This window comes from Madurella fahalii (genome assembly GCF_045866475.1).
Source record: "Madurella fahalii IFM 68171 DNA, scaffold_6, whole genome shotgun sequence".
Classification (NCBI taxonomy): Eukaryota; Fungi; Ascomycota; class Sordariomycetes; order Sordariales; genus Madurella; species Madurella fahalii.
In genome coordinates this window covers 1,256,171-1,282,012 of record NW_027263976.1, presented here as the reverse complement: position 1 = coordinate 1,282,012, position 25,842 = coordinate 1,256,171, and the positions used below count along the sequence as shown (strand labels likewise).

Sequence of the window (25,842 nt, the reverse complement as noted above, 5' to 3'; positions counted from 1 at the left end):
CCACCGCTCGCCATGGCCGCCGACCTTTCCAAGACCGACCCGGCCAAGGCGATCGAGGCACTCCGCGAAGCTCGCCCCCCCGCGACGGACCGATTTACTTACCTAACTATCGTTGAAGCGAACCTCTGTCCCGAGGTGCTCCCAACGCTCAACGAGATCCTCCAGGATGCGGAACTCACCCAAGAGATAGGATGGGACTTGGTATATAATCTCGTCAGCCTACCCGGCTCTGAGGCTTGCCTCGAGACCATCGCGCGGCTGGGCAACCCACGGGAGGTGATCCTCAAGGTGCTCGAGACCCTCGAGCTTCTGAACCGTGACGATGAAGATGAGGGCCACGGTGAAGAAAAAGAGGTCGAAGGGGAGGATCAGACGCCCGAACCGACCGCTTCGTTGACGGCCAAGTTCATCACCCTCCTTGGCATGCTCGCCATCCTCCACAAGCGTATCAAGACGAAGTACCCGAGCCGCTTCCTCGCACAGACGCTACAGACCGTCTACAGCAGTTACCGGCCCAACCAAGAGATGACAGCTTCAGTCATCAACTTGGTCCACAGTCTCTCTGGCAGGCGGCGGCCGCCACTGCCAACGCGTAAATCGAGCGTGAACGTGGCCAACCCAGACCAGGACGGGGACGCGACCAAGAATGCTCCCGACCCCGAGGCAGACAAGGATGATAGGGAAGACCCGACCGAGAGCGAGCTGCAAGAGAAGCTTCTGCTCAGCTTTGCGACGTGCATTCTGGAGGCGTACGCCAACGGGAACGACATGGCGTGGGCAGCGAGGCTACTAGAGTATTACAACCCCGACAGGATCGTGCCGGGGCGGAGGACATTGATGGCAGCCTTTAGGGAGGAGAAGGAGCTTCTTGCGAGGGATGCGATCGTCGGGAAGCTCGTGGTACGTCACCCCGTGTTCTGTCTGTCCTCTCAGATCAAACGCTAACTCACACAGGCCCTCATCCACGACCTCGGCCTCGACTCGTGCACCAAAACGTTTATCCAACAACTCGGTGACGGCCCCATGCACTCTGACCCTCTCACAGAACCAAACGAGCTCGATAGCCCGGACAAAATCGCCCTGTCTACCGGTGGTTGCGCCTGCCTGGTCGCCTACTGGATCTTCTCGTCAACCGTATTCGACGCTGACCACCCTCGCCCCGAAATGCACATCTTCCCGGAACACTTCGCAGCCCTCGACAAATTCCTCCAAGACGACGCTCACGCCCAGATCCAGAAATCCCTCGGCACTATCGAAGCCCTCGTCACTATCGGTCTCTGGCTCGAGTCCAACAAGCTCCTCGCGTCCGACCCAAACTCGTCGCTCACAAACCCTACCACCTCACCCGAGGACCCCACCTCTGACTTCATGCGCTACATCCACCTCACCACCCTTATAGCCCTCTACCACCCCCAGATACAGGTCCGCAACGCAGCCAGCACCCTCGCGGGCCTGGTCCTGCATTCGGACCCGTCCGAAGATGACCGCCTGCGGATCCTGTACGACCTCCTCGAGAATTGCATGTTTGCCTCGCTCAAGGCGAGGGCGATCGTCTGGTTACGCGAGGAGATTCTTGCTGCTGCTGCTGCCACCGCCGCCGCCGTCAGCGAACCCAACCCAAAACAGCAGCAAAGCCTCTTCACCACCCCGCAACCGTTGGAGACGCTGCAATACGTCGTCTTCCCCAGCCTGGCCTTCTTACTCGACGGGACGACGACGGACCAGGTAGAGTATCTGGCGCAGAATGCGACGTTTTTGATGCAGGCGGTGAATTTTGGGTTGTTTTTGTGGGGCGGAAGCAGCAGCAGTACCAATGGTAGTAATGGTAGTTCCGAGGATGGGGGTGCCGGTGGGAAATGGGCGGCGGTGATACCGGCGAATCTGGAGGCGACGGTGAGGGAGAGGTGGTTCGAACCACTTGGGGAGGTGGTGGAGAGAGTGGAGCGGGAAGCGAGGAAGGAGGGGGAGGAGGCTGCTGAGCTGGGGCCGTTGCAGGGCGAGTTGGGGGTGTTGAGGGAGAGGTTGGGCCGGTTGGGAGGGTGTGAGGGGTTCCAGGTTAAGGGGTAAGGAGCAAGGGTTAGCTGATTGCTAGCTAACTACATAAGGGAAAGAGAAGGGGGGTGCGGGGGTGCGGGGGTGCGGGTTTGCGATTATCTGTCTGTGGTTGTGGTTTGTGGTTGCGGAAGATGGGGGGTCGGGAACGGGAATGGGAAGGGGCTTTATCAACGGTGGTTCAGCGTGGATGGCCAGGGAGGATGGAATAGGTTTACTCATGGGTAACAGATGTGGTTACTAAGGCCCTGAAGCTGGTGTATACGGACTGGGAATAGGATGATAACCGAATGAAGGGGACGTAAGCTCTATTGATGCTGTAGGATGGCCACCTAACGTTGCCCTGGAAGTAGATCCCCGTAGTAGTACCCACTAGAACACGGTGGTAGCATCCCGTCCAGATAACCCCACGGTAGCGCGGGACCTCCAAAGCCCACATGGTGTTAGCAACCAAGCCAACTCTAAATCCTTGTATTGAAGCTACTTACTTAGTGGACGCCATTGATAGTTGCTTGGCAAGGGCCTTTTTCTTCACCAACGTCATCTCCAAATTCGGTTTCCGGACACCTAAGATTGCAGGGACGCTTGCCAAGTTATGTTTTCAGTTCTCAATAGCCCTCGGAACCTTCGCGAGACGACCGTCAATGTCCGCATCTTCGGCAAAGCTGAACAGCATCACCTGCCGCGAACGACACCATATCACTACCCTGTTTCCTGAGCCCAACTGCTTCGATCACCGGGCCTGACGAACTCTGCTTCGACATATCGCAGCTTGACTCCAGGATATAGAGAATTCGCTACTTTGCGCACTTGTTGATTAGCCACAGAGGGAACGAGGGGCTTCTCTCCTATCAGCTCTCCATCAAATACGCTCGCGTCCTCGTTGTCGGCTTGCATCTAGAAAACAAGAACACCTTTAGCGAGCCGCCTCCGCAAGGGCACAGAGAAGTCTTTGAAATACTCGAGTGGTTTCGGCACACCAAGCACGTGTCGTCCATCATCGAGCTTAAGGCCCCTGACAGGCTCGTCAATCCACATAATGAGTTGGCAATAGCAAAGCAGATCGAGAAATTTGACGTCGAGATCCTGGACTGGAGATTCCTAAACCTCTCCAGGTCCGTCTTCTCGAAGGAGATGCAATTCAAAAATCGCGGTATCCACTTGTACTCGAGCAGTAAACGGGTTGCAATTAGCCATTGGCTGAGCAAGGACGACGGGGAGGGCCTGAGATCTTCTCTGAACGTACGTTGCCCATACATTTCTGCCTTCTTCCGGGCCCAAAGCACTCACCGTATCATCCTCGTTTTTCAGTATTACCTTGCTGATGATAGGTGAGCATTATAGCTGTCTTAGGTGCACATCCATGCCGTCCAAGGCCTGATGACGGACAAGGACTGCAGACGGACCTGCAGGGATATTAGCAAAGGGCTCAAGAAGTTGAAGGGGGGTTGGCCCAAGAGGAGTGGGGAGTTATGTAATGAACTGGTCGCGGTTGTGAACTCGCAGCCGTGGAATCCGACGCACGCGAGCTCGGTGGACTGGGAAGAAATGTGCGGGAACCAGCTCCTTTTTCGCTTGCTCATCCTGCCCGGCGAGCCAACACGAGTCAGTAGCTCCCGGAATCCGGGTTTCTGACCGAACTACCAGAGCCCAAAGGGCATCCTCCAAGCTAACTCGCTTCATCTCAAGCTACCGCGCTTACGCCAGCAGCGTCTTGCAGAACAGGACAACAAGACATTCCGTCCGATAGGAGTAGCCATTCTCGACAACAGTATCCTGAGCACGCTACCCGTATCGAACGAAACTCCGGTGAGGGTCATGGCAGGGGAAAGGGAACACAGAGACGATACTTTTCCAGCGCTTACAAGTCGGATATGTGGGCCGGTCGATAGATGTGCCCTGAACGAAGCGCTATCGGAAGCGAAAGCCGTACCTTTTTCAGGGCTGCTGCATCGCGGTACAGTGCAGTACTTGCGCGAAGTCCCCGAGGCATTTTTAGTCTCGTCAGCGCTGGTGATTTACTTGCCATGTACCTTACATAGTAGGGTGTTTAATAAGCTTTCCCCGAGGTACTGTACACTACAGTACGGTACAGTACCTGGGTCTCCAGGGCTCCCCCAATTTTTTTGGAGTTTAGTTCGCTTCCATAGGCGCCTTGGCGCTATTGGCCAAGCCGGTCAAGCCGCCAGGGGTAGCAGTGATGATGTCATGGCCCGAATCGCGCCCAACCGCACTGCAGCCGGGCAAGAGGGAACGTACGTGTACGAGGCGTTGATAACCTGGAACCAGGGACAAGCGGAAGCTGATGATACCTAAGCTCTGCCTCGGCACTGCAGTAGGTCTGCAGCACGCTCACCAAGGGAACTCGGACAATTAGTTACTGTAGCGGCAGTTGACCAGCCCCCGACTCGGCACTACGTCAGGGAGACGACTGCCGAGCCGGGGCCCTTCCTCAGAACATTCTTTTAAGCAAAACTGGGAAGCTGCTCGCTTCATCACCACAACCAGAGATGCCGTATATATCACTGCATGATCTGCGGAACTCATGATTTTAGTTCGCTGTGGTAATTGAACATCACCGCTACCACCTCCACCATCACCACCGCCGTCACCAGCACCGTCACCAAACCCTGCAGTTCAGACCCTAATTGGCCACTACTCTCTCATTAACTCTCCAAGTGGAGACGACAAGGGCGAAATGTCGGGCCACCAGACCAGTGCCGGTCCCGACTACGATCCGGTGCGTGTCGAGAGCCTTGCGTCGCCCCAAAGAGACGGACATCCCGTCAGCCTCGTCCGCGACGTCGCCGGCAACATCGCCTACCCTTCCTTCGTGCCGCCCGAGACGCAGTCACCTACTAGCACGTCGACGCAGGACCGTCAACCCTCACCGCCACCATCCAAAGCGGAACAGCAACAGCAGAGTACAGAGCCAGCCTCCCCCAGGAGCCCAGCACGACCACTCGGGAAACAATGGGCGACAGAGCTACCACAGGGCCAAGCGAGCAAGAGCGCCGCACCGCCCACCATGCGACGAGCAGACACCAGCGCGTCCGCGGCAATGCGGGTAGTCGGGGACGACTACACGTCCAGCAGCGACTCCTCCTCTACCTCCTCCTCCTCTGACGAAGAAGACGGACATGCTCAAAAGCCACGCAAGAAGAGGAAGGAGAAGAAGGGGAAGAAGAAGGCCGACGACAAGGACGACCCTTACCGGCGCTTCCGCCTCTCGCACCCCCACTACCGCACAAAAGGCCACGTCTCCAAGCGCGACGGCCGCCTGACCATCTCGCTCCGCGACACCAGCAACACGGGCTACCTCGCCAAAGCGCTAGGCACGGCAGCGCGCAAGATGGTGCCCAAGGCCCCTCCCCACTCTCCCTCCCCCGCCACCGCCAAAGCCGAAACCCCCTCGCACCCACCCACAACAGCAGAACCAACCGAGGGGCCCCAACACCCCTACCCCCGCCTCAACATCGTGATCATGGTGATCGGCTCACGGGGCGACGCTCAGCCCTTCCTCAAGATCGGCAAGCTGCTCCGGGACCGGTACCACCACCGGGTGCGGATCGCGACGCACCCGGCGTTCCGGCGGTTCGTGGAGGAGGACTCGCCGGGGGTCGAGTTCTTCTCGGTGGGCGGGGACCCGTCGGAGCTCATGTCGTTCATGGTCAAGAACCCGGGCATGATCCCGACGCTGTCGAGCGTCAAGGCGGGCGACATCTCGCGGCGCAGGGCGGCGATGGCCGAGATGTTCCAGGGCTTCTGGCGCGCGTGCATCAACGCCACCGACGACGAGCGCGACACCCGCAACGTCAAGATGATGGGCCGAAAGGACCCCTTCGTGGCCGACGCCATCATCGCGAACCCCCCGAGCTTTGCCCACATCCACTGCGCCGAGGCGCTCGGCATCCCGGTGCACCTCATGTTTACTTTCCCGTATACCCCGACCCAGGCATTCCCGCATCCGCTGGCGAGCATCAAGAAGTCGAATGTTGACCCCGGGTACACGAATTTCATCTCGTACCCGCTGGTCGAGATGATGGTGTGGCAGGGCTTAGGCGACCTGGTGAATGATTTCCGCGTCAAGACGCTGGGGTTGGATCCCGTCTCGACGCTGTGGGCGCCCGGGGCGACGTACCGGCTCCACGTGCCGTTTACGTACCTCTGGAGCCCCGGGCTGGTGCCCAAGCCGCCGGACTGGGGGGACGAGGTAGACGTGGCCGGGTTTGTGTTTCTCGACTTGGCGTCGTCGTTTGACCCGCCCGACCCCCTGATCGAGTTCTTGGAGGGCGGGGACGAGCCGCCCATCTACATTGGCTTTGGCTCCATCGTTGTCGACGACGCGGACCGCTTCACCCAGATGATCTTCGAGGCGGTCAAGCTGGCGGGAGTGCGGGCGCTGGTGTCCAAAGGATGGGGCGGCTTGGGCGGCGACAGCCTTGACGTGCCCGACGATGTGTTCTTACTCGATAACACCCCGCACGACTGGCTGTTTCCAAAAGTCCGGGCGTGTGTGATACACGGCGGAGCGGGCACGACCGCGATTGCGCTCAAGTGCGGCAAGCCGACCATGATCGTGCCTTTCTTTGGGGACCAGCATTTCTGGGGCTCCATGGTGGCCAATACCGGTGCTGGACCGCAGCCCGTGCCGTATAAACGCCTGACGGCGGAGAAGCTGGCTGAGGGGATCCGGTATTGTATCACCAAGGAGGCGAGGGAGGCAGCGGAAAGGATCGCGCGGAATATCGAGATAGAAGGGGACGGGGCGGAAAACGCGTGCAAGGCGTTTCACAAAGGTCTGGTATTGAAGGGAAACCGGTCGATGAGGTGTTCGATTTTTCCCGACAAAGTGGCCGTGTGGCAGATGAAAAAGACGGGCTTGAGGCTGAGCGTGCTTGCGGCAGAGCTGCTGGTGGAAAGGGGGCTGGTATCGTGGAAGAAGCTGCGGTTGTTGAGGCACAACGAGTGGAATGACTTTGAGGGGCCGGGGGAGCCAGTGACGGGCGTGGCTGGGTCACTGATGACCTCGATAGGGGATGTGTTTAAGGGGGTCGGAGGGGTACCGTATCGGGTTGTGAAGGGGAGGAAGAAGAGGAGAGAGAAAAGGCGGAAAAGGAAGGCCGGACGAGACGGCACTGGCTCAGGGGCAACAGATAAACAAGAACCTGGGGATTCGCGGCCTGACGATTCTGCCCAACCTTCGGCCAACGGCCAGAATGGCGTCCCTCATGTCGAGACGTCAACAACCAACGCCATCCGCCGCCGCGGAACTGCCTCGACGACGGCCACAAATCCAGCCGAAGACGTCGTTCGCCAAGTCGGCCGCGGTGCCTACAAGTCTGCCGCAGCACTCGCTCGCACTCCGGTTGACTTTTCTCTCGCACTTGCCCAGGGCTTTCATAACGCACCTCGCCTCTACGGTGACGACACAGTACGTCGTCCGACGCGCGTGACTGGTATGAAGTCGGGCCTGCGGGCTGCTGGCCACGAGTTCGTGTACGGTATTTACGACGGGTGGACAGGCGTCGTGCGCCTCCCTATCCGCGGCGCTCGTGACGGCGGGGTGCGTGGGTTCGTGTCAGGAGTGGGCATGGGATTGACGGGGTTTGTGCTAAAGGATATTGCCGCAATCATAGGGCCCGTGGGATATACCCTAAAAGGGCTTGTGAAGCAGGCTGAGAGGGGACGGCAGCCAGTAAAGTACATCAGGAAAGCGAGATTTGTTCAGGGGGAAAGGGAGGTCACTGTTCTGGCTCCGGCTGAGAAGAGCGAGAGGGAGCGCGAAGTCATTTCTGGCTGGAGACTGATGAGACAGCTGTGGGAGGAGATGAAACGAGAGGAGAGGAAGAAGCGCAAGAGCCTGAGGGCAAGGCTCGGTAGTGGGAAGAGAAGATTGAGGAGAAGCAAGGAGTGGAACACCGCGTTTGAAAGCGTACAGGTTGCACAGAAAGTGCTGGATGCGTTGAAGAGGGGGGAAGGGCTTGAAAGTGTCCTTGGGAAAGACATGGACGAAGTGGACGAGTTGCGTCCTCTGTCGGTGGGAGAGAAGACCAGCGCGGACGACGACGACAAACGGACGGCCGAGCCTCGCTCCGTAAATAATATTCCGGTCGACGATGACCGGGCAAATACGGAGTCGGACACGGGTGAGACGGAGGAAGAGAACCCGTTCTCGACGGCCACTCCGGCCATCGCGGAGAACAAGGCCGAGAACAAACAGACAAAGGCAGCGCTTGACGGTCAGGCGTTTGCTTGAGGTGCACGTATGTACAGCGCCTGTGCATCCAATCGATGTTCTACTATGTCCAGCGCCCCCTGGAGCCGCCAACGTGCGTACCCCGGTTTCCGATTGCTGTGCCTCGAGAAAAATAAAAACCATCAGGGGGGCCACATGGCGCGCTGTGTGCCTGCGGCGTGACACAGCAGGATACTGGCCGCGGCCGCGGCCGAACGTTTTCATGATCCTGTGGGCTTTTGCAGCGGAGTTTAGCGATCTGCTTTGTTTAGAATATAATTCTAGCGTTCCTGCGGTAGGAAGAAGACCGAGATACCCCGTTATTGTCGAGTCGGTACTCTGTACTCAGGCATGTTCAGGATGCACCCATAAACGAACTTGGCCGGGGAACAGTTTGATATGGGGAGATGCGATGCGATGCGCTGCTCCGCAACGTGGTTGGACGATCGGTAGTGAAACAATTTCGCCGCGTTGCCGCACCTGCCGGATGCAGGCACAAGAGTCGAACGGGTGGGACGCTGACGGATTCCTGGGGGCGGGTGGCCAGCAACACGAGATGGCTTCTTCAGCTGGGGATTTGCCAGGCGAACGGGCAGGGCGAGACGCAGTGCGACCCCAATACCCTCGTTCCCAGGCACCACAACACCAGGAAGCGTGCAGCTACGGCGCAGTGCACGCTTTGCAAAGGCGCGTTGAGCGTCGCCACGTCGACTCGGAATCATGTCGGAGACGTGCTGCAACGCCAACACGGCCGCGCCGTCAGCATGAAGGTCGATAGTGACGTGATTAAAGATGCTGGCCGATCCGTGCCGTTTCTGACGACTGCTTGGCTGCTTGAGGTGACCCATGGATCGGATGAGTGAAGGGTTCCCTCCCCACTGAGGATTCAAGGTTTATTCAGAGGAATCATCTCGTTGCTAACGGGTGGCTGGGTTGTTGAGTTCTCACGAGCTCGAAGTTGAGAAGCATTCGTCCCAATGAAAAACGATGCCTCGATCCACTACTAAATTACTGTATGTACTGTACAGTACCTTATACAGTTAAGATGTTGGGATTGTGGGTCTGTAGGGCAGAGGGAGTGGGTCTGGGCGAGCTTCACCTGCCCTAACACAGTAAACGCCCAGTAAAATCGGGCCTGGGGCAAGGGAAGCCCGCGAATTGGACGGCTTAGATACCTATACTACCGAGCGCACGAAAATAACGGGCTGAACTCTGCTTGCGGGACTCGAGCTCTTGATTTGGTTTGTTTTTTGTTTTTGTTTTTGTTTTTTCCCACCTCTCAAGCAATCAATCCCTCTTTTCGGTTTCGACAGCAGCAGCAGCAGAGAGGCAGCCATCGACGCCGCCCACGTCGAGGAAGCCATCAGCACTAGCGATGCGGATTACGCTCAGTGGGGCAACAGGTTGGTCAGCAAACGAGGGATCGGCTTCAGCGGGTAATCCATCGGGGGCCAGACGCGAGGCAGCGGCCGCAAGAGCATGGCACCCGCGTCTCAGGGGAAGAGTTGGGGCCGGAAATTGGCCATTCCGCTGGGTGGCAGGCGAACCGGAAGCGCTAGGCGGTCCCCCAATGCGACCGGGACGTAAAGATACCCAGTCCGGCGATCGGGGTTCCTGTTGAAAAGCTTAGCTCATGAACCGAGGCCGTACCTACAGTACCAGGTCGCCGAGCCCTGGAGAGTGAGAGAGAGGCCTGTAGAGTCTGAATAATCATTAACCACGTTGTTGCGCGTCTTTCTCATCTGACCTTCCTCCAGCTCAACTTCACGATCTGCCCAACTGCCACTGCCCGCTACGAGACGGCCATGTCCACGACAATAAGCCAATCGAGACCACTGGAATAGCAACAAAGTTAATACAACAAAACCACGAGATCCCAGAGGCAATTTATATCTCCCAATAAAATGGCCTCACGGCCCCTCCAGCCGGACATCCATGGAACCGACATCGAGCTCGTCCCCACCCGCCGCCCCTTCCAGGAGCACGAGACGAACCCGGGGCTGGAGGTGGTCGGGCACTCGACCCTCGAACTCGCCAGCTACCAGTTGCCTCATGCCCATCAATTCGCAACTCCCTCTCCATTCACCGGCCTGTCCCCGGCTTCCACCGCCCTCCCCAAGTCATGGGAGAAGCTCCACAGCGAATCCAATAACACGACGCGGCCAACCACCCCGTACACCCTCCCGACCACCACTCCAGAGTACAGCGAGATTGACTTTTCAAGCCCGTTTGACAGACGGCCTTTAGTGGATCCGCCGGGGGAAGCGGACGGGAGAAAGAGGGCGAGGATATGTGGAGTGCGGAGGCAGTTGTTCTGGGTGCTGCTGGCTGTTGGGGTGTTTCTAGTGGTCGCCGCTATTGCGACGGGAGTGGGTGTTGGGTTAGGGTTAGCGGGGCGCTCGGACGGGGACAGGTGAGTTTTTTTTTTTTTTTTTTTTTTTTTTTTTGTTTTTGTTTTTGATTTACTTTACGCCGGCTGGGGTGGTGATATGGTGATGGTTTGGACGTTCCAATAGGGGAGCTGAGGTGGGCTGGTTTATCTGTCCTCGGGCGGTCCAGAGACAGGAGCCCCCTGACTACTCCTAGTAGTGCCATCCCACACACACACGGAACCTACTTACCCTCACCAACACCACCCCTTCTTCACCCTCCCCTAAACCCTCCCCTTCCTCCTTTCCCTCCTCTTCCCCTTCCCATCAAACCCATACTAACCACCGGCACCAGCGACCCGGCATCCGCATCGAACCGCACCCTCCCCCTCCCACTAATCACCTCCCCCCTCCCCTCCGCCTCCGACGCCGTCCAGATAGCCTGCCCCGCCAACAACCTCACCCTCTACACCCCGCAGCAAACCAACCCGGCGCGCAAGTACCTCCTGCTGTGCGGGCGCGACTACAACTCGAACCGGGGGTCGGTGGACATGTACAACCTCCCCGCAGCCACCATGGCCGAGTGCATCGACCTGTGCGCCGCGCAGGAGGGCTGCAGGGGCGCCGGCTGGGGCCGCGGGATCTGCTGGCTCAAGAGCGAATTGGCCGTGTGGCATGAGGCGCCGGCGTGGTATTTTGTCGTCGAGGATGTGGCGGAGAACGGCGGTGGTGGGTAACAGTTGACTTTCTTGACTCGTTTGTTTTTCTTTTCTTTTTTTCTTTTTCTTTTCTTTTTTGCTGAGGTGAAGGGAGGGGCTGGGATGATAGGGAGGTTTATACCCTTTTCTTTTTGGTTCTTTTGTTCCTTTCTTTTGTCGGGATTAAATGAGTTGGGCGGCGGGGTTATAAACCGGGGTTGTTCTCTCTAGTTGGGCAGGAGAAAAGTTCTGGACGGATGAATGGGCTGGCTGGCTGGCTGGCTGGCCGAGTAGGGGTTGACGGAACGATATTACTCCTGGTTGGCGTTGTTGGTTGGCATGTCGGCTTGCCAGAAGAACCTGGTGGTCTTGGGAAACTGGTAAACGGGTCTATTCCCGATATCGAAAGGCGGTTGGTGCGGGCTATGATCTGGACACCACTATATTCTGCTGTATATATCACTAAACAAAACTACCGTAATACCGCTGTTGCGAGTAATTAAGACGTCAAGTTTACCTATATCTCGCTTCCGTATTTTTTCAGACGTTTCATCTGAGCTCTAAAACCTGCAGCGGCCGATGTGTGATTCCATTAACGCGGCATCATCAGTCTACCCTACGGTAACCAGAGCATCTATCCCAAGTACCAAGACTGATCCACCCCATCACCTCGTGTAATAATCCAGCCCCAACCCCAGCCCCTCGCACTGCTCCAACTCCCTAAACCCCCCGTCCCTCGACCTCGGCCAATCCAACCCTCTCAGCACCAGCCTCCCCTTCCTGCTCGGCACCCACCGCCCGGCCCTCTCCACCTGCTCCAGCGTACCGGTATACCCCCTGGCCCGCAAATATCCCTTATCGGGATTCGGATCCCCGGTCCTCATAAACGCCACGAACGAGTCCAGCACAAACTGCTCAAACGGCAGATCCCCCTCGTCCCTCGTCGGCAGGCCCTGGCGCGCGAGGTTCCCAAACACGTAGTACAGCTCCCCCGAGTGGCACCTCAGGTACGGTTTGGACGGGTCGCCGTGCGGGTGGGACGCCGTGCGGGGGGGCTCGCACACGTCGGTCTTGGGCCACCCGGTTGTCTGGTAGGTGCGGTCGAACTCGTAGTAGTAGACCGACTCGAACCGGCCGCTGGCGAGCCCCGCGTGGGCGGTCGCCTGGTCGACGCACCGGAAGATGCCGTCGGTCGCGAGCCGCGCAGTAGCATTGTACAGATCGAGAGTCTGGTTGCCCGTGCTGGCCACGACGGGGAAGAGGCCAGCCGGCGGGGCGGAGAAGCCCTGCGAGGCCAGGTATTCAGTCTGGTTGGTTGTTTTGGGGAAGGTGATAAAGGGTCCGCCGTCGTCGCGGGTGATGCCCATCATGATGCGAATGGGTAGGCGGGGCCCGGCCAGGGGGAGCTCCGGGGAGGTCAGGTAGGTGCCGTCCACGACGAGGTAGCGGGCACCACCGAGTTCCGTAAGCGTGTGGGCTGGGACGGCTCGGAGACAGTCGACTTGGGAGGGGGCGTCGGCGCAGTCGGTCGCGTTGAGGATGGTGTTGGCAGCAACCGAGACTTGCTCATCGATTGTGTAGTAACGGGAGTATGTGGTGCCGTAGTTGATGCCGCCCAGATTGCTGAGCAGAATGGCGCCAGAGAATTTGCCAGCAGCCTTTGGCGAAGCGATCAGGGCCCTGACTGAAGCGGCCCCCGCCGACTGACCGAACACTGTGATGCGATCTGGGTCACCGCCAAAGTTGCGAATGTGCGCGCGGACCCATTCCAAGGCCGTGACCTGATCGGCGAGGCCAAAGTTGCCGTTGGTGACGCCGTCATTGAGGGCCAGGAAACCAAGAGTCGACAAGCGGTAGTTGATGGCCACCACTACCATGTCACCCCTAGACGCCATGTTGCCCCCATCAAAAGTTGCGTCGTTTGCAGTGCCGCCGGTGAAGGCCCCTCCGTGGATCCAAAAGGCAACAGGTCGTAGATCTTTCTCCTTTGGCCTGCGATTCGGATTCGGGAGGTGAGGTGTCCACACGTTGAGGAACAGGCAATCCTCGCTTCCGGTGTCAGACCCCTGAGCACACTGCGAGCCGTACGACAGCGCTGAAGCGGTTTCGCCTGAGCCCCTAAATAGAGTAGGGTACGTAAACCTCTGCGGCTGTGGCGCGTAGCGGATCCCCAAGAACCGGAACGACAGATGGTCACGGAACCTGACATGTCGTTAGCCAAACCCTCTCCCCGGCGCTTTTTAACATCCATAACCTACCCTGTGAGAGCCTGGTTGTTGACATCTAGAGTAATCCGCCACTTAGGGCTCGTATCCTGAGAGCTCTCAGTTGATAACGGTGCCGTATTAGTGCACAAGCCCGGCAACCGCTCGTGCAGGCGCGGCTTGTCCTGGCTGTAACCACCGGTGATATCGACCGCACCGGAACTAGTAGAGTCCGAGGAAGAGACCCAGAATTTTGACGAGGCATTGGCCAACCCCTCGTACCTCAGGTAGTCCAAAAAAGGCGGATTCTTCGTATGCCCTTTGTGTCCTGGAGGTCTAGAAGGCACAGGCCGCCACATTTGTTCCCCCAGCTTAGCACAGGCGCCATGGGACGCATCTCGGTATGAACGAGGCTCCGTGATGATCACAGCATGGTTTGCCCCAGGACTGTCTTGGCCTGCGGAACGTCAGGATCTTCCAAATATTACATCGGCCGGGCTGTAGCGTACCCCGGAGATCGTTGCTGGTCAAGATCGTCAGACTTGTATCTAGGCGCTTGAGTGATTCCCCGACAACAACACTGGCGAGAGCGGCCAGCACCACTCCGACAAGACGCATTTTGATATAATCTGAAATGCTGTGTAAAGAGGTGACCAAGAGGAGAGGGCCGAAGAATCGCAGTGACCACCTGACTAAGTGAACCTATTTTAATATGAAGGTTCCATACCTGCGGGCCCGATGGAAATGTAGTCAGTTACCATCGCTCCTGGCGTACTACACGGCAACCCCTCAACATATTTTTGGCTACGGCTGGGAAAGCGTCCCGATTTCTACTGCCATGATCCGTCCCGAAATGAGGTGCAGGGTGGTCTTCCTGTGGTGTCGAAGATTATCCACGGCTCGAGCCGCCGGATCCAAGAATTCTGGTCGCGGCACCATTGAAGCTGAAGGTCGACCCGTGAGTCGGGTTTAGCGGAGCGGTTAAGGTTGAAGCTTCTTCGGCCGGGAGCCCATCCTGGATATTATTAGTGTGAGTGACATCGGGCGTGCGGCTTGAATAGCCTAAATGGAGGAATCCGCCCTCCGCAATGGAGCCTTGAGTCCATTGGGGACTAATCGAGGGGTAAGACGAGGACTTAACTGGCAAGGGCAGTGATGTCTTTAGTCGCTCCTTTAACACCGAGTACATGGCCCGCAGCTTCCTCCATCCGAGACGGAGCCGTCTCGGTAGGGCCGGCCCGAGGCTCAGATCCGGACATCTCCCAACGGCTTGACCACGTCCTCATGGAGAACCATAGAAAGCCGGGCCGCCACTGCGTCGTTCGTCTCGTCATCCCCCTCGGACAAGCCCAGGTCTTTCCCTCCTGCTATGCACTTTCGAGCAGCGTCTTCATACACAGCACCCATGCTGGCCCCGACGTCGGCGATCTGCTCCTCGGTCAGGAGGCTCTGACGCACCCTCAATGCAATCGACGGCCGGCCCCTGGCGGCATTCATGTCGATATTGAGAACCTTCTCGACCGTAGTCCAGTGTGCGATCTCGACCAAGAGTACGCCTAGGCTGTAGATATCGAAACTCTTCTTGAAGCGTTCACGTTCGCTTAGCTTTGTGGACTGCGCATGCGGGTGTCTGTAGAGATTGTACTCCACGTCATCGGGGACGTCCGTCACTTCGTCGGCTCTAGCAGGCCTGGAGAAGTCAAACCCCGACAAATACGGCTTTGCGTAGTCGACGTGGCCGCTGGTCGTTCGGAAGAATATAACGTTGTGGCTGCGCAGCCCCTTGTGTAGCCAGTTCACTGCGTGTAAATACAGTAGGCAGTTGCTGATGGCATGTGCGAGCTTGATCCTGTCTGTGACACGGGGTTTGCGGGAACTCTCTAGCAGCTCACGGAGTGATGTGGGCGGCAGCGACGTGTGGAGGCCGTCGTCAAGCGGTCTCTCAAAGACCAGCCCCAGACGCATGTTCAGGATGTCTTCGTCCTCGTCTTCTACGCCGTCCGAGCTCGCCTTGTCGAAGAAGCCTAGACAGTGGGGTGTCCTGAACGCTTGGGGTTTCGGAGTGTGGTTCAAGAGCGCTGCTAGTTTCCGCACTCTGTCAACGATTACGTCTTTGGGCGGTGACAAGTCTCCTGGCCGTTGACGCTCGTATTCTTTCCACTCCACCCAGACCTTTTTGCGCGTGCCATCACCGAGACGGAGCGTAGCTTCGCACCTCGGCAGGTCAGACTCTTCAGCTGCCGGGTCGAGCTCTATCATGGACCGGTCAAATGCAAGATGCTTCCGTTCATTTGGCCTGCCCAGCTCCAGACACATTACCGTAGCCTCATCCCAGGGCGTCTTCTTGCTCGACTCGATCGACTCGTTGAACGCCTTGAATTTGGCCAGCTGAGACAGCAGCTGGAGGCTGTCGGCATTGGCGCGCTTCTGAGCCACCGAGATTTGTGATGCCGGGAGAGGAGAGCTGGCTTCGAGCTTGATATTTAGGGCCATGACAAGCCGGGAGAGGTCTGTGATCTTGTGGTGCAGCTGAAGGACGCCGCGGTTTGTGTCCTGGACCGTGTGGTGGATCTCGACTTGCATCCGGGCGTCGAGGATGTTCGTCATGCTGTCATTGAGAGTCGAGAACCTCGAGAGCAGGAGCTCGAAGGCGGCCTTGTCAAACGACACCCATTTCAGGCGCTGCACTGCTTCCTGTGACGTGTCTCTCAGACTCTTCATGGCCCTTTTGATGAAGTCACGCCGCCTCTGCGGCAAGGGGAAGTTGGCGTCGGCAGCATCCTTCTCGGGCTTCTGTAGTACCTGGTCCTCGTCGGGGGTGGCTTGGAGGTGCTTGTTCCGCTCCTGGTGTTCCCTGAACTCCTTGAACAAGCACTCCACCTGGACTAGCAGGTCCAGGACCGTCTGGCGATGCAACACAAACGTGTTGGACTCGAGGATCCTCTGCCGGTTCTTGGCGTCGAGGTCGAGCAGGCCAGATGTTTCACTCCAGGCGAAGAGCCGTTGCTGCTCCATGCGAAGACGCAGGTTGAGATAGCGGCAATCCTCGGGGAAGTTCTGTGCCGTGATGAGCAGCTGTATACCCTGGATGCAGCCCGTATAGACCTGCAGACCAATCGACGCCACGCCGATTGCGAGCCCGGCCACCGATACGGGATCCATCGCAATGTGACGATGTCTCGTTCCAAATCAGGATAGTCGCTGGGGGGAGGGGGGTGGCGAAGGGGGCCTGTCAGCCACCGAGACAGGACGGGATTAGTAGAGACGACAACGGCTGTCGGTTGTGTGTTACACCGATTACAGTACCGCTGGCGTTCCAACCGTTGGTGGTGGTCAAAAGTTGGGAGGTGTTACGGTCTCTCGGCTTGCCGTGGGGTCCAAAATTGGATGTCGATCCATTTTCTCGCAACAACCCCTCCCGGTCAGAATCCAACTTTCATGTGCAACACGGCAAAATGATACGTCCTTGTCGATCATCCGGTTCCCCACTTCCTGAGTTAATGTTAATTGGACGATGCGCCGTGCGAAAGTCCATGGCCTCGCCAATCTGCATCCCAGGTACGCATCCACCGACAATGGTTGTTTCCAGTGTTGGCGTCTTCAGACCGCCTCCTCGAGTCCTCGCTTCGCTTCGCTTCCCGGTGATAGCTGCGCACGGCAAGACACGTGTGACTCGAGTCCTTTCGTATGTTGCACAAGGATACCGACAAGTGCGGGAACCAATCATTACGAGCCGGGGCTAGAGAGCGGGTTTTGGTTCCTTGTACCGCAGCAAAGTCCTCATGGTCTGGGTGTCTGTAACGGACCTTTAGCGCTGCATTCAAGCACAAGCACAAGGTGTCATAAAATAGTCGGACCACTGAGTGTGCCATCGCTCCATTCGTATTGGTTAGCATCGGGTAATCCCATCTCGTCCAATTCTCTTGGGAGTTTTTGATTTATACATGTATAATTATAAGTATATGTATATGTAATTATCTTTGCCCTTGCTCGTTAAGAGTCGTTACACGCATACTCCACATGTCCCTCCCAGCAACCAGACCATTGAGCTGCCGTTGCTAAGTTACTACTGCATTTACTTCCAACCTGTTCATCTACCAAGATTTTTGAGTAATAACCGATACGTCACGGTAGTATTCGCTCACGTCACTCTCACTCTTCAGTCACCGGGTTGCGGATTTTCATTTAATGATTTATATTTTTCAGAAGAATGCAAGCGGCCGCATCGAACATAATATCCCAAAGCCCCAAGCAGATGAATAATGCCTTCGAACTTGTGTTTGTCCGCCGTCATCCCACGTCCACGGCTCGTCAAATAACGAGTCGCCAAAGGCCACCTTATCCATGCGCGCACTTTCCCACGTATGAAGCATGAGTCCTCGAGGGCATGTAAATAGGCAACTCATAACTTACCAGTTGCTGTTAGATGGCGAATGCCACTAACAAGTGCAATAAGCTCCGCCGTTGACTTCCACACAGCAAGGGACGTAGTTCATGCCGCAAGAAGCGGAAAACTGCCATTGGCCGACTGCGTTGCAAACCCAGAGATTGGAGTTGTAGCCACTTCCGGAGCTCTGGTTTTCGCACTGGTACGTTCCAGGGGTGCAGGCCATAGCGGAGCGAGCTGCAAGGAACAGCATCACCACGGTGGCGACGGTAGTCGATGAGAGTGAGAGATACATGATGTTGTCTGGCAATGATGTAGGTAGTAAATGATTGGGCAGGAGGGATGAATATGAATGCGATACGAATGGAGAGGCTTGGGGACAGGCTTGCAAAGTGAGGAAATTGCTGGTCCTTTATAGGTCTCACTAGTAGGAACATCCCCAGTAGAGGATTTTGAATGTCACATCACACGTGTCGTGATACCTGTCACGGTCAACACCAATGCATTCAGAAACTTAAAATAGACTGTGTTGGACATGGAACAGATCTTCAAGAAAATAGCCTTCGGTATTACATGCGGCTTTGGTGTATATTGATGCTGTCTGCTCTAGGAGCACTGAGGTTGCGAGACGCAATCCGACAGCAAGGAGTATCCGGGAATTTGGCCGAGTGTAAGCCCACCGCAGCTATCCTCCCGGATCATCCGTATGTAAAAGCCTTGTGTAGAGGTGTGATAAATATACCCAAGTTATTTAGTCTTGCTAGTGCGATAACACCAAGTTGGTGGTTCTTACTAGCCTCATAGCCTTGGCTGACCGCGTGAGAGTAGGAGCTGTAGCCTGTAGGGTTGTCCTGTGTTTGGTATCGTGACACTAGTCGTTTGGTTTTCGGAGAGTGAGCACGGACGTACTAGATTTTGTCCCCATTCTGGCGCGGTTGAGGCAGCCAGATCCATGGCATTCTTTAAGGGGCCGATTTCGATTCTGGTTTTGGCCTGGGACAACTAGATTCGCGGGTTGAACCGCGTTTGATATCTTTCCTGACCTCCTAAATTAGGTAGCCTCGTTCCTCTGGTTGACTAGAGGCAGGATAGTACAGCACCCAGAGATGGAGAGGAAGAGGAGGCACGAGAATTCGTTATCACAAAGGTTACGGGACGCAATCGGCCCCTGACTGGTGCTTCACTGCATCGGTCATTAGTCACTGAGATGTAGGGCAAGAATGGAATATCACCGTTCTGGGACTGCAGGTGGCCTACCGCGAGGCCGAACACGTCGCATCAACATACTACTTAACTAGGTACTTTTAGCTCGGACCTCCGCTAATCGGAACCCTAACCCCTTTGGTGTCAACAACACCAGCACCCCGACCTTCGAGATGCAGCGGACGGATTAACCTCATTGTCTAGGCGGGCCTCCGTTCCTATATCCATGTATTATGTCTGGCAGAATAAGGTAAGAGCATACAAGTACCTAGGTAAAACCACGCACCCGCGAAGTACAATTCAAAACTACTACTATATAGCCTTTTTTCAATCAAACTTACCAGTAGGCACTAACCTGACATTCGGGTACCTAGGTACTTGCTCGGGTGCTCTAAGAGGTCCGTCCGTAGGTTCCGATGAACCCGTTACCGCCTATCTCTAGTTACACGGCGTTTTTGCGCTTCCTGCGCCACATATCGTAGCATTGGTGGTGATGGATGCTTGAGCGCCAATTATCAACGTCGGCCGGGATCAGATGCGGTGAAATTAGACTCGGAGCGCGGAAGACAGGTTATCTTTACCCCGCACGCAGTGGCTTCGGTTGCCACACGGATGGCCTGACGAACGTTGAGGAACCTGGAATCAAACTGAGCCGTTGGACGGCGCTAACCGTGTACAGGTGGTTCTGGCCTTTCGAGGGAATGCCGCGATTGGTGATGCGAGAGGAGCAATCTCGAAATGTTCTCCCTTTCAACGTTCCGGTCTCCACTTTCACACAAATCGATTTGTTTGCGTCTCGTTTCCGCATTCTTACTGGATATTTCGCTGCCGCCCTCCCACACTCCTTATCGTTTGCCTGGAACCGTTTTGCTATCCAGGTCATCGAATCCTCGACCGCAGACGGCTCTGGGCGACGTGCGTGGTCGACCACAAGATTGGGCTCCGCGTGCGCCAGCGTTGCATTTCTCCTGTTTCGAGCTGCAAGGGGCTCACCACGGCACCAATCACAGCCATCCAGCGGGAAAGTTTCAGCTGGGGCAGGTTGTTCTCGATGTGTGTACGCAGCGTGCCCGGCCCAGCCATTATCAATCACCATATGCACGGGCCTGCGCAATCAGAAGGGGAGAGAGTCCAAGGGACATCGAACATATCCAGTCTCCTGTGGCCCGCGGCTGGCCTCGCCACTTCCCGCTCCGCTATTCTTTTGCGGTCCCTAGCCCGACAGCCTCATTTTGACGTTCAGCGGACTCTCTTCAAACTGTATCCGGCACCCCACGCCTCGACGCTCCGATCCCGACTGAAGTACGAAAATGAGGTGAAGGTGGATCCCAAGGCGCATCTGCTGCTGGCTGGGCGAAAAAGCACTGGGCTTCAGAAAACCGTTTTTTTGCTCCACCATCCTAGAAACCGGCCTGGTCAGGAGAGTGGTGATATAGAGCCGCTGCAGCGATCCAGGGTGGGATCTGCGTGTTTCAAAGGCATTTAAAATACTCGAGGAAGCTCGCAAGGTTAGCTTTAGCACCCCCGGGGGCTCCCGTCCGTCCGACGATTCCGGATCCCTGCGCTCATTAGGCCGGGGACGCGTCGCCATGTGTTTGCGGGAGGGAAGGGCGCGCAGAGTTTGAAGCGAAGGTGGAGAGCAAAAGCGATGCCTGACCTTACCTAACTGACAATTGCCACGCAGCCGGTTACATTTTCCATCCCGCCGTTCAATTTTCAGAAGCTAAACTTCGGCAACTTGTCCCCCCCTTAAGCCCGGGCTCCATTTCTCTCCATCCTGGTGAGGGATCATTCCTCTCAGTGGATCGCCAGGTGGCCCGTTTCCGAGGTTGAGACCCAGGACACGCTGGGGAACAGGGCAGGTGACTTTCCCAGCTGTTTGGTGGGAGCAATTGGGCCTTGCTAGGCTCGCCCCCCGGTCTCCCGATTCGCCGTCCATCCACTTCAATCCCTCCCTCAATCGCGCGATCCTGCTCCGGCATCTGCGTCCTCCCGCAACTCCTGTCGCGTCGCATCTGCCCTTAATACGCAGACTTAAATCTGAAAATCGTCTGATCTGGTTGCCGACCATGGAGACATACTCGCCGGAAGCCCCACACCTGTCAGCCGTTTCCAGTAACGGTCCGCCTTCGGCGTCCAGCGACAGCCCGGGGACGGCGACCTCGTTCTCCAAGCCTCTTTTTTCGGCGACCACTGATGCCCACCACGCCCAGCCGGCCGCACCGCCCTCAGTCCCCGCCGCATGTCTCGCCTGTGTGAGTGACGACTACTGCTCTTACTTTAGTTCTAATTGGCTTTATTTTATTTATTTATTTTTTATCTTTTTTTTTTTTTTTCCGTCTCTTTTCTTTCTTTTTCTTTAGTTACTATCTTTGGGTATGCTTTGCTAATTAATCCGTTCCTCATGCAATAATAGCGCGGCAAGCATCTCAAGTGCGATGGAAACACCCCTTGTTCCCGTTGCACTGGTTCCAACACCCAGTGTCTGTATGTCCCCTCTCGTCGTGGCTACAAGGGCCCCCGAAGGAACCCGGCCGCGAATCCGAATAAGCGTCATGCATCTTCATCCCCGCCGTACTCAGACCCGACGGAGGGCGGCTGCCCCATGTTGATGGGAGCAACTCCCGTGTCTATCACTACGCCCGCTGTCCCCGGCTTCAGCCCGACCATTGTCCTCCCGGACCAGTCCCCCGTCCCTTACGCAACCCCATCTCCCTTGACGAACATCGCCCTGTTCAGAAACCCCTTCGCGCCAACTATGGACGCCAACACCATGGCCCTGACGACGGGCCCGACTGTGTCTCAGCAGGTCCAACCGCCGGTGCCTACGCTGGCGGAGCGTTGCTTCGATGCCTTCTACCACTTCTTCCACGCCAGCCACCCGTTCGTCCTGCCCAAGCAGTTCCTGCTGCGCCTGCTGAAAGAGGGCACGGCCCCGAACCTCAACGTCGTCATGGCGGCCATGAGGTACATCGGCTCGCTCTACGTGGATGCGGGCCCCGCCCGCGCGACGTACCTCGACGAGGCCATCCGGCAGTGCTACCTGCCCAGCACCGAGAAGGACGGCTTCCTCATCCAGGCTCTCTTGCTCATCATTCTCGGCCTGGATGGGAGCTATGAGCATGCCAGGTCCCGCGAGCTGCTGGCGGATATCGAGCGCTTTGCCGTCGAAATTGATCTCAACAAGCGCGAGTTCGCGAGGATGCACGGCCGCGGCAACCCAGTGCTCGAGGAGAGCTGGCGCCGGACGTGGTGGGACCTCTATGTTGTCGATGGTATGATCTCGGGTGTCCACCGGATAACCAAGTTCTTGCTCTATGAGATCGAGGCCGATGTGGGCTTGCCATGTGAGGAGCAGGAGTATCTGGCAGGGGTAAGGACGTTTTTGGGGTCCACCTCCAGCTCGTGCTAACTTTTTGCTCTAGACCATCCCCACCCCGATGTATCTGGAAGACTTTGACGACCAACTCTTCTCGGGCGAAGACCGGGAGTTCTCATCGTTCACCTACCGCATCGCCGCAATCAGGAACATGGGGCGGTTCATGCGGATGCCCAACGTCACGTTCCCCGGCGACGAAGTCGTCACCCGGGCCGAGGCACTCCTTACCAACTGGAGGATCCACCTACCGGACAGCAAGAGGGACGACCTGAACAAGAACTGCCAGCTGGACGAGATGATGTTCCAAGCGCACTTTATCACGCATGCGTAAGTAGGCCCTCAGGAACCTCTCATCCCAAAGTTTTTTTTTTTTTTTAAAAAAAAAAAATTAGAAAGAAAGAAAGAAAAAAGACCATTCCACTAACAAGAAGCAAAAAAAAGATGCACTATCCTCCTTCACCAACCCCTCTCGCAACTCGACACCTCCCCCGTCCAAGCGGTCAACTCGTGCGCCCCACACCGCCCGGTTCCGGCGGGCGACAACTTCAACGCGCACACGCGGCACACCATCACGGCGGCTTGCGAGATCTCCAAGATGATCACGCAAGCGGTGCCGATCCTGCACCACACGCACTTCTTCACGTGCGTCATCACGCTCAGCTCCATCGTGCACCTGTCCAAGTGGGCGGGCTACTTCATCGACGACGAGGACGACCTGCGGCAGCAGATCCGCCTCAACATCGGCGCGCTCAACAAGCTGAGCAAGGTCTGGAAGTCGGCGAGCAACGCGTGGGCCCAGGTCAAGGGCGTCGCGCAGGAGATTTACCGCGAGAAGAAGGCGCACCAGATCTCCCCGGCCTTCTGGGTGGGGCTCACGCAGGAGCAGATGATCAGCAGCATCAACGCCGACGAGGGCATCATGAGCGAGTTCAACAATGCCGGCTTGCTCGGGGCCGGGGCGGTTTCGCAGCCTTGATGCCCAGTGGGATGGCTGTGGGAAGAGGCTTCGTTCGGTCCGTCAGTCAGTCAGTCAGTCTGTCTGCCTGCCTGCCTGCCTGCCTGTCTGGTTGGTTGATTGGTTGGTGTTGGGAATGGATTTTGGGATATGGCAAAACTGAAAAGGAGTCGGGTATAGGTTTCTCACTTTTCGTGATGGTTTATTTTATTTATTTATCTTTATTTTTCTATCAGTGTTGGGAAGTTGGATAGGGGGGATTTGCGAATGCCCAGTGTTTGCACGCGTTGAGAGCTATTCTTTTTGGTAATTGGTCTGTTTTTCCCGTTTTCTCAACTCTCATACCTGGGACTTGCTATCGCAGGACATTACTCACTGAGTGACCCTCGGTTTCTACGGTCAACCAAACAGTCTGTTGGTCGGTCTATTTCTGCTTGTATCTAACCTACCTACCTTAATTTCTCCAACATATGGTCTGTTGGTTGGTCGGAAAAAATAAAAGAGGGGAAAAAAAATAAATGTCATACTAATGAAAGTTCTTTGATGCTCTTCACTTAATTGGGTACAGTACAAGTCTGAGCGGTCCTGGGTGAGTGTGGTCCGGTTCTTGGATGGATGCACTCGCCGACGTCGTCTCATGAGTGGTTCGAAGGTCGCCGTAAAGGGGTGTTTATTATTCAGGGGGTGAGATTATGTGCGGGCGCCTCATCGGCGAGGTGGGTTTGTGAGCACCAAAGGGACATGTATATTGCCACTCGCCGGCGAAGTTGTCTCATGGAGGCGAGTGGTTACATGCTTCGGCGACGTGGGTTCCGGAGAGCGGGTGGATATGTATCATAGCCAACACCCCCCTCGCGAGGTATCTCCTAGAGGTGAGTGATGACGTGCCCATCGTGGGTCTTCGGCGATGTGACCACCAAGCAGAGCCGCAGACTCGCATCGCCGGCTGGTGCTAGGAGCGTAGTATACTTGTGACACCCATGGCAATGGTTCAAACCGTTGGCCGCGCGAGACACGTGCATATATTGCATCCATTGGCTCGGGGATCACAAGGGGTCGTGTAGTACACTAGCGAACGTCCACTAGAAGCTGAAATCTGGTCGCCGAACGTGTGAGGTGGAGTGCATTAGGAGCCGATCAGATGGTGGGGTTGTTGGAGCGGGTGGAGATGCAGCTGTGCGGCGGGAGAGCTAACCAGCTCCCCAAGCCCGCATTGGAGGAACACAAACCCTGGGCAAATGGGACTGGCTTGCCCGGCTGAGGTGGGTTCGCCGAGAGGGTGGGTTGGGTGTATGAGTTGAACAAAGGATGTACGAGGGGGTATGGACGGGTCCTGGGTTCGAGGTCTATGGAAGTACACCGCCGTAGCGTACCTTGCCGTCGTTGGGATTCAGGTAAGGCACCTTAGCATACTGTAGTAAAACTCACCAGAATTTGCGTTTCAAGGTTGACTTTTGATTCATTTGGCGGAATCAATCAAGTTGGGGTCGGGTTCCCGGGTGAGAGCACCCACAACGTTAAATCCCTTCTAGAAGGGGACCACTGGGTCGGGCTTGACCGGCGTCCCGAGTGCCCGCTATTCACTAGCGCGAGGGTGCGGGAAAGAACCCGCTGACGGAGTCGGCGACTCTTGCGAAGAGGCCACCAGCGCGGGAACGACCCCGCCTAGCCCACGCTCTCGGTAAGCGGGCGCAGCCCACCAAATATTGCGACAGATGCAGCCAACATTTCTTTTGTCCCGCATTCTCACCGTGGTCGCCCCGCGCATCCCATTGGCCGACAGGTTCCGGCATCCTGGCAGTCCCACTCCAACAACTCCTACGGAGTGCGTTGCCAGGCTGAGTTGCGGCCTGCTCTGCTGAGACCCGGCTGTTGGTGGTGACCGGCAGTGTTTTACGGGCTATCGGAAGTGAGTTGCTCGGAAACTCCGAGTCGGACCTTGATCACACCCACCCATCGACGTCAGACACCGAGACAAAGGGGTCAGATCTTTCGGCGGCGCGATGCCTAATAGATCCGAGTCATTGCCCGTTGGCGCAGCCGCGGGTTTCTGGACACTGCAGCTGGTCGGGCAACTGTGATATCCTGGCTGCTCAGCTGGGTGCTGCTCTTGTGAAATCAAGACGACTTCTCAGTAGAGTAAGGCGTCAGCTCATACGAGATGGCAAGGCTCCAGATACCCCGGTTTCCGTGACGGTGAAGGCATGCATATAATTATTGGTTCTTGAATGGAATGCTCCTGCTTGAAGTGCTTTCGGTCGTCTACTTCTTCCCTAAATCGATTCACGTTCCGACGTAAGCACTCGGGAACGTCGGTATAAGCTTCTCTCAAGTCATTTCTGCTGAAGCAACCTACA

At 56.7% G+C, this 25,842-nt stretch overlaps 6 protein-coding genes across 6 annotated transcripts; 4 read left to right on the top strand and 2 right to left on the bottom strand.

The window, feature by feature from the left end:
• Positions 1–12: 12 nt before the first annotated feature.
• On the top strand, positions 13–2,067 carry YBP1 (YAP1-binding protein 1; the record flags this gene model as incomplete). The annotated part of the gene is made up of 2 exons (XM_071065832.1): positions 13–900; positions 955–2,067. 2 exons carry the CDS (start codon positions 13–15, stop codon positions 2,065–2,067), a joined length of 2,001 nt encoding a protein of 666 aa, XP_070921933.1.
• A 2,683-nt stretch (positions 2,068–4,750) lies between these two features.
• MFIFM68171_10412 (uncharacterized protein) lies at positions 4,751–8,311 on the top strand (the record flags this gene model as incomplete). Its single annotated transcript, XM_071065831.1, has 1 exon — positions 4,751–8,311. One exon carries the CDS (start codon positions 4,751–4,753, stop codon positions 8,309–8,311), a length of 3,561 nt encoding a protein of 1,186 aa, XP_070921932.1.
• Positions 8,312–10,194: 1,883 nt separating this feature from the next.
• MFIFM68171_10411 (uncharacterized protein) lies at positions 10,195–11,396 on the top strand (the record flags this gene model as incomplete). Its single annotated transcript, XM_071065830.1, has 2 exons — positions 10,195–10,703; positions 11,015–11,396. 2 exons carry the CDS (start codon positions 10,195–10,197, stop codon positions 11,394–11,396), a joined length of 891 nt encoding a protein of 296 aa, XP_070921931.1.
• Positions 11,397–12,022: 626 nt separating this feature from the next.
• Positions 12,023–14,179, bottom strand: MFIFM68171_10410 (uncharacterized protein; the record flags this gene model as incomplete). The annotated part of the gene is made up of 3 exons (XM_071065829.1): positions 12,023–13,559; positions 13,616–14,018; positions 14,071–14,179. The coding sequence occupies 3 exons, from the start codon at positions 14,177–14,179 to the stop codon at positions 12,023–12,025; spliced, it is 2,049 nt and encodes a 682-aa protein (XP_070921930.1).
• A 627-nt stretch (positions 14,180–14,806) lies between these two features.
• On the bottom strand, positions 14,807–16,723 carry MFIFM68171_10409 (uncharacterized protein; the record flags this gene model as incomplete). The annotated part of the gene is made up of 1 exon (XM_071065828.1): positions 14,807–16,723. The coding sequence occupies one exon, from the start codon at positions 16,721–16,723 to the stop codon at positions 14,807–14,809; it is 1,917 nt and encodes a 638-aa protein (XP_070921929.1).
• Positions 16,724–21,220: 4,497 nt separating this feature from the next.
• Positions 21,221–23,506, top strand: MFIFM68171_10408 (uncharacterized protein; the record flags this gene model as incomplete). Its single annotated transcript, XM_071065827.1, has 4 exons — positions 21,221–21,406; positions 21,568–22,524; positions 22,577–22,857; positions 22,972–23,506. The coding sequence occupies 4 exons, from the start codon at positions 21,221–21,223 to the stop codon at positions 23,504–23,506; spliced, it is 1,959 nt and encodes a 652-aa protein (XP_070921928.1).
• Positions 23,507–25,842: the final 2,336 nt, after the last annotated feature.